Genomic DNA, 13911 nt, shown 5'->3' with positions numbered 1-13911 from the left:
TGAGGGGAATAAGGTCACAGATTTCATTTGGGGTTGATGAAAAGAGGCTAAACACAGCAAGCAAGAAGAAAGTGTGGTGTGTAAGATCATCTCAAGCAATGACTACCAGAGAACTCCCATACTGAACATAAATCCCTTCATTTCTCAATATAGACATCAAACAATGACGATACAAATTCATCAACACCTATATGATCATCCACCCACAACTCAATTTATTATACTAATGACGATGAAAAATGATTTACCCACGTTCTCTTTTTGTAATCACAAACCAGAGGCCTTGGAAGCGTTAATCACATTACCCTCCGGATTATAGGAGCCTGCACCACTGGTAGTAGGTCTCCCATGATCAACCCCCACCGGAGCCATGGTCTGATAAGGCGGCGCGGTGGTAAAGTAAACATGTCTGCCGGTGTTGTCATACGCAACCTGAGTGTAGCCAGACTCATTCATCGCAACACTTGTCTGCATCACTTGAATTCCCTCTGTGGTGTAAGGTGCAACCGAACTGTGAACCTGGGCTTCACGGTATGCATGCATTCCGTAATAAGGCTGGTGCCCAACTGGTCCATTGATGGGTCTACACGTCTGAGCTTGAAATAAACCCCCGGCTGTTGGAATTAGATATATTGATTGGTCGGTCGACGGAGCATTGGCTGATGCAGCCACTGGATAACCACCGGAGATCACCTGCCTTTCAGGGAAGTACGCCGCAGGGACTGCCAATGGTACAGACAGAGGAACTGCTGTCGGTGGTGGAGCAATTTTCTCTGCAACCATTGGTGGGTGAGGATCGCTTGCAGAAGACTTGGAGTCAGTCTCATTGCTACTTCTCTCGGTTATCACTTGCTGCAAATCCTGAATCTGCCTCTGAAACTCCGACGGAGAAACAACAGGTTCTCCGACCACATGACGATCATCAGATCCACAATCAGACCCCGCCGAAATGTCCTTCACCGCCATATTCGACACGTTATGAACGGCGGCCGAATCGGTCAAGTTAGAACAAGAAACCGGAGGCGGATGGTAACCTTTATCAAATCCAAACAAGAAATCAGGATTCGAGACAGATCCAGAAACATCCACAGGCGGCGACGAATCTTCCAGAGACTGAATCCGCACAGAATTCAAAGCATCGACGAACCACTGCCTGTCCGATTTAGAATCCCGGGAATCAAGAATCGTCGAGGGAGATGGATTTAGAGGGAACAGAAAAAGCCTCATCCTCGCAGGCTTCGAGACGCGATGCAACCGGTCGTACTCTAACATCATATGTTCGAGATCCTCATCGTTAGTAACAGAAATCAACGCATCGAGATCTTCGCCAGGGAGTTGGTACTTAAAACAAACAGTAACATTGCAGAGAGCAGATAACCTGGAGGAGAGCGCGGAGAAACTGATAATACGATCAACGGCGAGAATCTTGGTGTCGCCACCGGTGTAAGTGAGTTGATTGTCATGAGCTCTGGGCTGTATCTTGCCGCCATAGCTGCACATGAATTTGACTTTGTAATTGTTGACGGCGTTGAGGTTGGAAGGCGTCTCGTCCCAAGAGGGGTTATCACTGGAACGAGGAGAGGAGTCTCGAGAATCAGCATAGGAGTAGGAATAATTTTCCATCGGAGAAAGAATTGAAAACTGGTTGAAAGGGAAGAAGAAGAAGAAGATTTTAGGGTTTGGTAGCCATTGGTGATAACGAGAGATTTGGGGGGGGAAAAACAAAAACTGAAACTGGAAGTTCAGTTACGGCGGTGAGAGAAGGAAGAAGAAAGCAGAGGGGGTTGTGTGGGGCCCAGTAGAAGTTCTATACTGACACGTGGGACCCAATATGTACTGTTAAAGTAATTTGACAGCGAGGTTTGTGCTGATTTTTTTTTAGAAACCAGAAAAATAATTGAATTAAGGTTAAGTTTACTGTTATGCCCTTGCTAATAAAATATATTTCTTAATTATTCAGGAATATATTTTTAAATTTTTAAACTTTCACTTATTACTAAATTAAAAATAAAAGTAAAGACTAAAATAATATATATTATTTAAAATAAATGATAAATTAGAGAATAATAATATATTTATAAACAAATAATACTCTCTCCATTGATATGAGATTTTCTGGAAAAACTCAACTCAAAGTCACTATGGAAGAAAGTCATGTTCGTCTCCGTTTAATAGTTTTATTTCTTAATAGATTAATAAAACAAAGGTATTGAAGAGCCATCAATGCAAGGGCCCATGAAATTCATGTGCCTTTGTCGTGGGCATTTTTCACGATTTTAAATTCAAATTTGAAATGGCATTTTTTTTTATTTCTCCATAAATTAATTATTTATTTGAATATTTATTATTATTATTTTGTCTTTTAGTACCAAAAAAATATAATGGTATGAGAATTTGAATGTTGAAGTGGAAATGTTAATAAATATAATTTTGAAAAATATTATAATTAATTAATATATTAAACGTCGTATAATTCGAGAAAGACACCATTACTAAAAATTAAGATTTAGAGTTTAGGGTTTAGGGTATAGTTACGAGAGAAATCCATGCGAGCATTGGGCTTGGGCCTAATATTGGGCTCAGATTGACTTTTTTGGGTCATATTATACATCTTGGGCTTTATAAAATTGTAACCGTCTAACTGTAAATGAAACCCAAATTAAATTTGATTCTTTTCTAATGTTAATTAAATTTAGGTTGAGTTTATCTTTCGGTAATTTGAACGATGATTTTTTACATTTTCGTCGATAATAATATGTAATTAGATATATTAATAATGGATTCGAAAATTTTGTATAGATGGACTTTCTAATTACTTAAAGAAAAATAATGGTCTACATTAATCTCTGAATCCCCGAGGTTTCCATCACTGACATTGGGTGCTCCTCGAGCAAAGGCGTTCTTCTTTGGATAAAACTTAGAGAGCTGCAATGACGCGGGATTCTTCCAACCCCTTTCTATCATTAACATACGAACGCTAACCTTCTCAACAAAAGACATATGTTTGAATCAGTTGAACTATTTTTTTTTTTTTTCATTAATGTCAGAGGTGGAATACCGACAAACACAAGCTTAATTATTCGGTTTTGTTTCTTAAATATTCTCATTTGTTCTTCTAACTCGTAAAAAATCAAACATGGAAAACGTTAAGGTCGAGTTAATTAATTTTTACCTCTTTGTTAATTAGATTCTAATGATACCAATTAAGTTTAACTAATCAAAAAATGAGTGTGCAAAATCTTTAGAGATCAATTATTATGCTGAAAGTCAAAACCATAAAAGGTAAATCATGTACAAATTGGTAGAGACCCTAATAACGATTAATGAAGTTAATGACATTAATTAGTGCCTTAATTAGCTAGACAAAAGCAATTGCCATTAATTAAGCATTATTTATTTATTTAATCCTTTAAATTTAATAAAATTTGATGATCCCTAGAATTTAGGTCACGGGGTATGACATGTTCCTGTTGGAAAGAGGTCCACTTCTTGGTTCCCATCACCAAAGAATGCATGTCCTTTCAACTAAAGAGTTTTTAATTTTTTTTTAATTTTTTTTACTATTTAATCAATTTCTCGATAATAGGAAAATTTAAACTTCTAACTAAAAAAAAAAAAAAAACATGTCATATTTTATTTAAGGTGGAACTGGAAACAAAATATTTCTTATAAGCGTATGAAAAGTTCTTTCTAGTAGACATTTTTTAAGACCGTGAGGCGACGACCATACGTAGCAGGCCAAAACAAACAATATCTATTAGCGATTGACAGACCATATCTACTAGCGGTGATAAGTCATATAAGGGTATGGAATCTTCTTTCTAATAAATGTGTTTTAAGACCGTGAAGCCGACAATTATATGTAACGGGCCAAAATAGACAATATTTATCAGTGATTAGCAGACGATATCTACTAGCGGTGAGAATTCATATAAGGACGTGGAATATTCTTTCTAATAAATGTATTTCAAGACCGTGAAGCCGACGATTATACGTAACATGCCAAAACAGACAATATTTATCAGTAATTGACAAATGATATCTACTGGCGGTGAGAAGTCATACAAGTGTGTAGAATCTTCTTTCTAGTAAACGTGTTTTAAGATCGTGAAACTGACGATTATACGTAATGGGTCAAAACAGACAATATTTATCAGTAATTGGCAGACGATATCTACTAGCGGTGAGAAGTCATATAGGGTGTGGAATCTTATTTCTAGTAAACGTGTTTTAAGACCGTAAAGCCGATGATTATATATAACGGGCTAAAACAGACAATATTTATTAGCGATGGGCAGACGATATCTACTAGCGGTGTGAAGTCATATATAAGGGTGTGGAATCTTCCTTCTAGTAAACGTGTTTTAAGACCGTGAAGCTGACGATTATATGTAACAGGCTAAAACAGACAATATCTATTAACAATGGGTAGACAATATCTACTAGCAGTGTGAAGTCATATATAAGGATGTGGAATCTTCTTTCTAGTAAACGTGTTTAAAGACCGTGAAGTCGACGATTATACATAACAAGCCAAAACAGACAATATTTATTGACGATTGGCAGACCATATCTACTAGCGACGAGAAGTTATTTAAGGGTGCGAATTTTTTTTTTAATAAATGTGTTTTAAGACTATGAAGACGATAATTATACGTAACGGACTAAAACAGACGATATCTATTAACAATTGATGAACAATATCTACTAGTGGTGAACATATAAAGGAAATAAGGCTGAGTAGTAGAGAGAGTGCATGTGTGTGGGACAGAGGGAGGTGGATGGGTGATACGCTGGCAAGGTCAGCACGTCAGATGAAAAATAGTGGGGGCACAAATTCACACCCAAAACTCATTTCTTCCCAAGTAAAATTAGGGGTATTTTTATAAATAAATTATTAACGGTTTCCATTTAAAACTATATTTTAAAAAGATTTATTAATGTTTTTAGAAAATTGATAAGCATAAAATTACGGATTAAATTTAATAAATTAATTAATTAATTTTAAAAAATTAAAATATATTAATTATGTACTACAATAATACTAGAAACCGACGTGGACACGGACAGGACGGGGTCCCTCGAAAGGGCTTCTTTCAAGTGGTACCTATGTGTATGTGTTTGGCATTGCGTTGCGTTTTGTTTTGGAATTTGGAGCCCTCTCAAAACAAGGCACTACCCGACGAAGTTTTTGCTTTTAGGGACCCCTCCGTTTCTCTCACTAAGTTTTAGAGAGAGAAATTAGTGGTTTTCAACCTTATAATTTCACTCTCATATTATATATATATATATATAAATATTGTGGGCTGCCCAAAAACCACTTTTGGGAGAGACCCTTTAATTGTAGGGTCCCTCCCTCTCTCTCTCTTCTATGCATGGGAATGGATTAGGGTCTCGTGATCTACTCGTGTCCCTCCTTCATTTGTCTCTTTAGCTTAATGGGGTGTTTTCTTTCTAATTTTATATTTGCTTTCATTTCAAACTAATCTCAACTAATTATTCTATTTCTTCCTCTTAGATTCCCTTAATTAACTTATTAATTACAAATCCTACCTTTTAAATACCATAACCTAACTAATTTAGTGATTAGGAGAAACGTCACGTGGATAGTGTAATTTCATTGTAACCGTCTAAGCTTACTGCTAGTAAATATTGTATGTTTTAGTCAATTACGAGTGCTTTTTTCCCATCTATCCACCCCTCTCTTTGGAAGCCCAACGTCTTTACTAGCACACTGGTGTCTGACTCTTGTACCATTTGTAATAACTCAAACCCACTGTTAAAAAATATTGTCCGGTTTGACCTATTTAGATTCAACTTCGTAATTTTAAAATGTATCTATTAAAAAGAAATTTCTAGACTACAATTGAGATTGGAGAAAAATAAGATGATTATAGTATAGCATGTGAATATGAGATTCCTCTAGGTTCTGTTTTTTTGGTACTTTCCTGACATAACCCATGTCTTATTCCAACACATAGATAGCTAGTATTACAACCTTTTACTTCAACTAACTATTTTTTTATATATAAAAAAAAAAAAAATTAATAAATAATAAATTATTGAGAGTATGTTGGACCTTTTGATTTATGAAAATTATTTTGTTCCGAGGTTTTAATAAGATCATCTTTTTTCGTTTATTCAACTTTTTAAAATTTTATTTTATAAATTAAACCCAATTTTTCTTTTAATTTTCCGAAATTAAATAAGAATTAGGGAGGCGCCGGCGGCCGGCTATGGAAGTTTCCGGCGGGCACTGCTGACATGGTGGCTCGGCAGAATCAACGGCAGACTTGGAGTTGACAGGATGTTGGTTTGGTGTATGTTCTGTTCATGTTCAGTCAAGTTGTGTGATAATTTGCAATGTTCTGATTTTACAGAAGAAATTAATAATAATAAATTTTGAATTACAAAGAGAAACAAATAACAATTTTATATATTTATGTAAATTAAATTAATAAAAATAGTAACATTCGTGAAAATGTTAATGTTGTTTTAAAAATTTTATAGGTATTTTTTAAAGTTTTAAGGTATTTTTGAAATAAAATAATAAATTTTTAAATATAATATATATGTTTGTTAGTTATGATTGGTTCATAATTATTTATTTATTTCTCTTTACTTCCCTATCTAAAATGGCAGTTTGTACTCGCATTTCTATATTTGTATTTCATTTTAAATATTTTTTAATTAAATTATTTAAACAGTTTATAATTTAAAACCCATTTCCATGCAAGTCTTTTAATTTTCTTCTCTCATTAAAACAAAAAATAACAATAATTGGAGAAAAAATTGGGTTAAAAACGAGGAATTTAATCATTAGAATAAAAAGTTTTGTTTTTCCAGGGGTACAAAGGGTACAATAATTAAAGTTCGCTGTAGGCTGAATAAATATGTAATGTTTTTAATGCATTTATCGCGTAATAAATAATATTATTTTCCCTATATTTAGTACATTAACCATGTGGAGTAAAAATAGAAAAAAGCAACACACCATTCTAGATCCATCTAAATTAAATTAAATTAAAATAAAATAAAATAACGAGGACCTAATTATATAATTTAATTCTTAGGGAAAATACAAATAAGACAAAAATATCTAAATACGAAAAAGGACAAAAAATCCAATTACGCTGTTGTCCACTTGGGTTTGGGTATTTATGTCATTTACTCTATCACAACCGCGGTGGATAATTTCGTAATTTAGTATTCATTTTACTAATTATTTAATTTTAACGCTCCATTTCATGCAAATATATATATAGATAGTTTTTTATTATTATTATTTTAAAAATTCAATTAACTAATTAATGTTTATTATTTATTTATAAAATATAGATAAAATGTCCTCGAACTAAAGATGTGAGATCTATGTGGAATGGAACGAAACATTTCTTATAAAAAATATAAAAACCTATATTGTGCATATGCGTTTTAAAATTGTGAGAAGCAGATAATATTTGTTAGTGGTAAGCTTGAGTTGTTACGAATAGTATCAGAGCCAAATACGGGAAGGTGTGTAGTGAGCAACGGGAGGTGTGTGAGTGATGACGAGTTGGATGACTAGTTACAAATGATATCAGAGCTAGACAATGGGAGGTGTGTCAAGGGTGTATAGTGAGATTCCATATCGATTGGAGAATGAAACGAAATATTTCTTATAAAGGTGCGGCCAAAATGGACAATATCATTATTTATAAGGGTCTGAAAGTTGAAGCTAATGACGTGGATGGTGGTGGGTTAGTTGTCAGCAACCTGTGTTTATGTTATGTCCAGTCGTCTTCTCATTTGGTCTGCAGAGATTTTGGTGAAAATGACTTTGACTGCCCTCGCCATTACTCGGGCACAGAAGATTCCATTTCCGGCCTCCGGGTTCATTCTTTTTATTTATTTATTTATTTATTTGTTTTAAATTGTTAATTATAATATTTATTCCTTTTTTTTTAATTATTATTACAATCGTTGAATTAAAAAATGAAGGGATTATTAAACACTAATTGACTAATTAAACTTTGTAATTTAAGCTTAAAAAGTGTATTAAGCCTTTCCCTGTGTGCCTATATATATAAAATCCTCTCGACTGCAATTTTTATGAGAACCTCCGTAAGAGAGGTTGAGAGAGAGAGAACGATGGAGCTCGACGAGCACATTTTCTTGGAGGAGTTGATGGCTCTACGAAGAGATTCAAATTGGGACGCCATTCCAAATGAAATTAGCGATTTCTGTTGGAATGCTTGGGCATTTGATTACTGTTTCGATCAAAGCAGTATGAATTTCCACCCAAATTCTTCGTCGGAACCTCTCTCTGCGCAGAATCTGGACGAGTTTTACCATCCTTTGGGAAATGAGTTCTCAGTGCCAGGAATGGCCGATTCCGCCTATGCCGCCATGGAAGTAGAAGCGGCGCCTCTGCCATTTCAAGCAGAGCGTCCGAATGCGGAGCGAGAAGGAGAAGGAGAAGGAGAAGAAGAGGAGGAACTAGGTTTTCTTGCGGATGAGATTCAGAATATGGAGGTGGTTCAAGTTCAATCGGCTTGCAAAATGGAGCCGAATCAATCTCCAGACCTCCCTGTTTTCAACATCGGAACATGCTCCTCCATCGAACGAAAGAACAGATCGAAGAAATTGCAAGGCCAACCGTCAAAGAATCTGATGGCGGAGAGACGGAGAAGGAAGCGCTTGAACGATCGCCTCTCCATGCTCAGATCCATCGTGCCTAAGATCAGCAAGGTAAAAAATTAAACGAGTTTTAATTACAGAAATGCTCGAAAATGAATCTCCGAGGCTGCTTGAAACCGAAATCATTATCTGGTTGATTTTTGAACAGATGGACCGAACTGCGATTCTGGCAGATGCGATTGAGTACATGAAAGAATTGCTGGAGAAGATCGGGAATCTGCAGAGAGAAGTGGACGGATCAAATCCAAGGACGAATTCATTGAACAACACAAAACCGAGCGAATTGGTAGCGAGAAATTCACCAAAAGTAATCCAACTTTTTCTGGCTTTTCCGTCTTTTGATACAAGCACTCGATTATTGTTGTTACCGAAACTGATTAGTTCCAAATCGTGGGCGTACAGTTTGAGGTGGAAAGCAGAATGGGGAAGACGAGGATCGAGATTTGCTGTGCGGCGAAACCAGGATTGATATTATCGACGGTGAATACGATTGAAGCGTTGGGGCTTGAGATTCAACAGTGCGTTATTAGCAGCTTCAATGATTTCGCATTGCAAGCCACTTGTTCTTCTCAGGTAATGCCTCCTTCTTCTTCCACTTTGTTTATTATAATTATTTATTTCCATTTCATTAATATTTTAAATTCTCAATTAAATCTTGGAAAAAAAAAAATTATTGAGCTCGAGTTTTTTATTTGATTTTTTAAAATAGAAAGTAATGTTTATTAACTAGAAATAGTAAGATGAGAAAGTAGGGTTAATAAAGTAAAATACATTTAGTCTTTAATTTTGATTATTTTATTTTTAGAGTCTTATTTCCATTTAGTTTCTAAGTTCTTTATTTTCCATTAAATACTCACTTTCAAAGTTAATGTTAATGTCTATTAACGAACATTTAAGTTAAATTATTTTAATTTTCATAATTTGTGAAATTAATTTAAAATTTTATTGAAAAGATTAAAAGTGAGCATTAGTGGCAACATGATGGTAAAACTGAAAAATATTGAGACCTAAAGATCAAATAAAAATAAAAATAAAAATAAAAACTCAAAATTCAAAGTACAATGTTTTTAAAACCTAAATAGAAATTCAAATTCAAATTTTAATATTCAAATAAAAATTCTAATTTAGATAAAATTGGGTGAAAGTCAAATTTTGTAGTAAACAGCCATTAGAATTTTTGTGCCCATGGATAAATGCGGTAATTATTATTTTATAGATTGATTACTCTACTAATTGTTTAAGTAAAAAAATGATTTTTTTAAAAAGAAAATAAAAATACAAACTCATTTATAAAGTATCCTTGTTTTTAAAAGAAAAGGTCTTTGTTTACTATTGTTATTATTATTTGAATAATAATCTACGCAATGTTTTGTATTTATTGAAAAAAATATATATTTTTATTATTATTATTTTTTTTTCTAAAATAGAATTAATTTGTGTAAAAAAAAAATTGATTTGAAAATAGGAAATGAAGCAGAGAATAGAACTGAAGCCTGGAGAAGTGAAGGAAGCTTTATTTAGGAATGCAGGTTATGGGGGAAGCTGCTTGTAGATTTCTTTTTTTTTTTTTTTTTTGTCAACAAATTTGTGGTAATTTTATTAATTAGAAATTAGTAATCAAATCTCTGTAATTTAATGAGTGTCCCAACCCTTCTTTCTTAATTTAATTCAAATGGTGGAATGAATTAAGTTTTTTTAAAATAAAATCTCCGACATACTTTCATTTTTTAAAATTCATTATATTGAAAGAAAAAAAAATTAACAAATAATTTAATTTATTTCATATTTCATTAAAACATTTTCTGGGATGCCTTCACGTTTTGAGCTTCTAAATATCCTTCTCAGTTACATTTCTGAAAATATCAGTTTAATTCAAATCTTCAATACTTTTATAATACCACATCAAATATGTTTGGGCCGAATTTATGTTAGTGGGCTTGGGAAAGCCCAAAACTGAATTGAGCCCATCCACCAATCTTTCCTATCCTCTCCTCAAATTGGTTCATGAAATTATTTGTATTTTCCTTCCCATTTAATACTAAAAGTACTTTTATGTTCAAAATTTATAGAATTTTAAAATTTTAAAATATAATATATATATACATGGAAAAGAGGGATTAAAGGCCCGTGAAAAGACATAATGATTAGAAGGCAAAAGGAAAAGTAGCAATAATAAGGAAAGAAAGAAGGTTTGAATGGTTTGAACCAAAAATGTAAGAAGAAATAAGTAAACATTTTGGTACATAAAAAGAGAATACTCAAATCATGACACCATCCATCATCATCATCACCATGCCCCCCCTGCAACCATCTTCTTCACCCATTCTCTTCTTTCCTCCATTCATTATCATTCAAACCGTCTCCGACAACTATTTGACTACGGTTGTGTAGCCCCCTTGCAACCGAGTAGCTGGAAGTTCAACGTAGATACTGTTAGGAATCACGACTCTCTACAATAGTATGATATTCTCCACTTTGAGCATAAGCTCTCATGGCTTTGATTTGAACTTCCCCGATAATATTCACTCCCTCCCAATAATTCTCAACAGATACTACTGGACATATATCGCATTTAATCGGTAATAATACTATCACTATTTGAATCATTAAGTAAATAACATGTTTTTCTTCTGTTTTACACTAAAACAGTCATTTTTGTAAGCAAAAAAAATTCGAATTTATTTATTTTGATATATGAAATGAGTGATTATACTCAATATGATAATCATTTTTTCTTTTTCCTCTTTAAAGAGACGGAGAGAAAAAAAAAAATGATAGAATCTCGAGCGGCTAGAATTTATCGAACAAAGATTAAATACGAATTAGATACCAATTCATTCCCACAAGCAAAAAAACCGAAATTCTTTTTGAGCATCTCTTCGTCCCCTTCTTCTTCTTCCTCCTCATCTTGTAGAGGAGGGAGGTTGGTAGCTTTCAATATTCAGATTCCGCACGTGGCCTTGCACGTGCTCCGACAAAACACTCGGTATTCCTTTCTTACAATTTCAATTTGGTTTTGGGTATGAATGGGAATTTTGTTGGGAATAATTATAATTTGTTGATATTATAGATCAAATAAAATTTCGTACTTTTTTAATTTAAATCTTGAAAATTAACATCCAACCATAATTTAGGAGTATATTGAATTATTGATATAAAAAAGAAATTTGTTTTTCTAGTTTATAATTTAAAAAAAAAATCTTTTTATTACATTTACAATATAAAAAAAAATTAAATATGTACATAACGATTAAATTTTTTTTTAATTTATTAATTTTATATTTAAAATTTCAGAGTATTTTATTTATTATATATATATATATTTTTAAATAAAGTGTAAAGTTGGAGTATTTTTATTAATTTAATTATGAAAAAAATAAAATAATAAGAAAAAGGTGGAATTGGGCCGAAAATAGAGGGGAAAGCCCAAGGGGGGTAATGATAAAGGATTAAAAATGATTGGAGCGTGAGTTGCAAAATTTAGGCATTTTAAAAGAGACCAAAGCGTGCACCAAAGACTCTAAGTGGCCGTTAATTATCCTCCCCCATGGACTTTCCCCACTTTTCCCATGAGCGCGTGTCTCTCACGCTCTTCTCCAAAAAATAACTTCAATAATATCCCTAAATTAAAATTTATAAATAAATAATCAAAAGGGAAATGACGTGGAGGGGTGGAGATGGAGAAGTTAAACTAAAAGACACTTTCTTGTCCCCCAAATGCATCATTTGCTTTTCCTTTGCTTCTTCTCTGTCCCCTCCCCTTTTACACCTCACCCTTCCCTTCCCTCCTTTCCAATCCAATATCATTTCATCTATATCTTCCTACAATTCCTAAAATACCCCTCCCCTACTCCACCCCGACCCATCACGTCTTTTATATATCTCTACAGCAGTATGATACTATTCGGGTTATCTTGTAAAGTCGGTTGTGTGAGATCCCACATTGATTGGAGAAGCCAACAAAATGTGTTATTATAAGAGTGTGAAAATCTCTTCATAGCATACGTGTTTTAAAACCGTAAGGCTAATGACAATACGTAATAAGTCTAAGTGGATAGTATCTACTAGTGATGGACTTGGGCTGTTACAGCTGGTATAAGAGTCTGACACTGGGCGGTGTGCCAGCGATGAAGCTAGGTCTCCAAGGAAGTAAATTGTGAGAACCCACGTCGCTTGAGAGAGGAGAATGCTCACAACATTTCTTATAAGAATGTGGAAATCTCTCATTAGCAGACGTGTTTTTAGACCATGAGGTTGACGACAGTACGTATTGGGCTTAAGTGGACAATATCTACTAATGATGAACTTGGGGCTATTACAACTGGTATAAGAGTCCGACATTGAACGGTGTGCCAGCGATGACGCTAGACTTTTAAATTGTGAGATCCCACATCGATTGGAGAGGAGGATGCTCAAAACATTTTTTATAAGGATGTGAAAATCTCTCCTTAGTAGACGGTTTTAAAACCATGGGGCTGACGACAGTGCGTAATGGACTTAAGTGGACAGTATCTATTAGCGATAAGCTTGGACTGTTACAATTGGTATAAGAGTCCGACACTGGACGATGTGCCAGTGATGATGATAGGCCTCAAAGAGAGTAGATTGTGAGATCCCACATCAATTGGAGAGCAAAATGCTTAAAATATTCCTTATAAGAACATGGAAATCTCTCCCTAACAAATGTGTTTTAAAAAACAACAATATGTAATGAACCTAAGTGGACAGTATCTACTATCGATGGGGTTGGACTGTTATAACTGGTATAAGAGTCTGACACTGGACGACGTGCCAGCAATGACGCTAGGTCTCTAAGAGAGTAGATTGTGAGATTCCACATCGACCGGAGAGAAGAATGCTCAAAGCATTCCTGATAGGAATGTGAAAATTTCTCAATGAACCGATGTATTTTAAAATCGTGAGTCTAATGGTAATCAATTTATGGATAAATTATACCTATTTTTATTATATTTATGTAGCTACTCGAGTACATATAGACTCTATAAATAGTAATAATAATAATAATAATTAAAAAAGTAAATTTCCATATATGCCCTTTGGAGGAACAAGTGGGCCCACATCATGTGAAAGTACCTGGGTTGGAATCCATTCTACCAAGTCATGCATGGTGCATGTCAACTTGGAATTGGTGGAATCATCGGGAAAGGGGTATTTCGGGTATTGTCCAAATTTCATACAGGAAAGATGCTCATTATATGTCCCCCTGGGGAC

General features: G+C 34.0%; 2 protein-coding genes across 2 annotated transcripts; one reads left to right on the top strand and one right to left on the bottom strand.

The window, feature by feature from the left end:
• Positions 1–121: 121 nt before the first annotated feature.
• Positions 122–1749, bottom strand: LOC111492136. The gene has a single exon (XM_023141372.1). The coding sequence runs from the start codon at positions 1621–1623 to the stop codon at positions 268–270; it is 1356 nt and encodes a 451-aa protein (XP_022997140.1). The 5' UTR covers positions 1624–1749; the 3' UTR covers positions 122–267.
• Positions 1750–8084: 6335 nt separating this feature from the next.
• On the top strand, positions 8085–10337 carry LOC111492174 (transcription factor bHLH93-like). The gene is made up of 4 exons (XM_023141434.1): positions 8085–8730; positions 8828–8986; positions 9082–9252; positions 10145–10337. Exons 1-4 carry the CDS (start codon positions 8092–8094, stop codon positions 10229–10231), a joined length of 1056 nt encoding a protein of 351 aa, XP_022997202.1. The 5' UTR covers positions 8085–8091; the 3' UTR covers positions 10232–10337.
• The last annotated feature ends 3574 nt before the right edge of the window (positions 10338–13911 follow it).

Source organism: Cucurbita maxima, unplaced genomic scaffold, assembly GCF_002738345.1.
Source record: "Cucurbita maxima cultivar Rimu unplaced genomic scaffold, Cmax_1.0 Cma_Scf00017, whole genome shotgun sequence".
Classification (NCBI taxonomy): domain Eukaryota; kingdom Viridiplantae; phylum Streptophyta; class Magnoliopsida; order Cucurbitales; family Cucurbitaceae; genus Cucurbita; species Cucurbita maxima.
Note: the sequence above shows the minus strand (reverse complement) of the source record. Positions and strands in the feature narration are given on the sequence as shown.

What these genes read in the sequence shown, in the direction of transcription:
- LOC111492174 (XM_023141434.1), top strand. Translation starts at nt 8,092, where the DNA reads ATGAGAACCTCCGTAAGAGAGGTTGAGAGAGAGAGAACGATGGAGCTC. An exon ending in TCGTGCCTAAGATCAGCAAG is followed by an intron (nt 8,731 to 8,827) that starts GTAAAAAATTAA and finishes ATTTTTGAACAG; the next exon opens with ATGGACCGAACTGCGATTCT. An exon ending in TAGCGAGAAATTCACCAAAA is followed by an intron (nt 8,987 to 9,081) that starts GTAATCCAACTT and finishes GTGGGCGTACAG; the next exon opens with TTTGAGGTGGAAAGCAGAAT.
- LOC111492136 (XM_023141372.1), bottom strand. Translation starts at nt 1,623, where the DNA reads ATGGAAAATTATTCCTACTCCTATGCTGATTCTCGAGACTCCTCTCCT.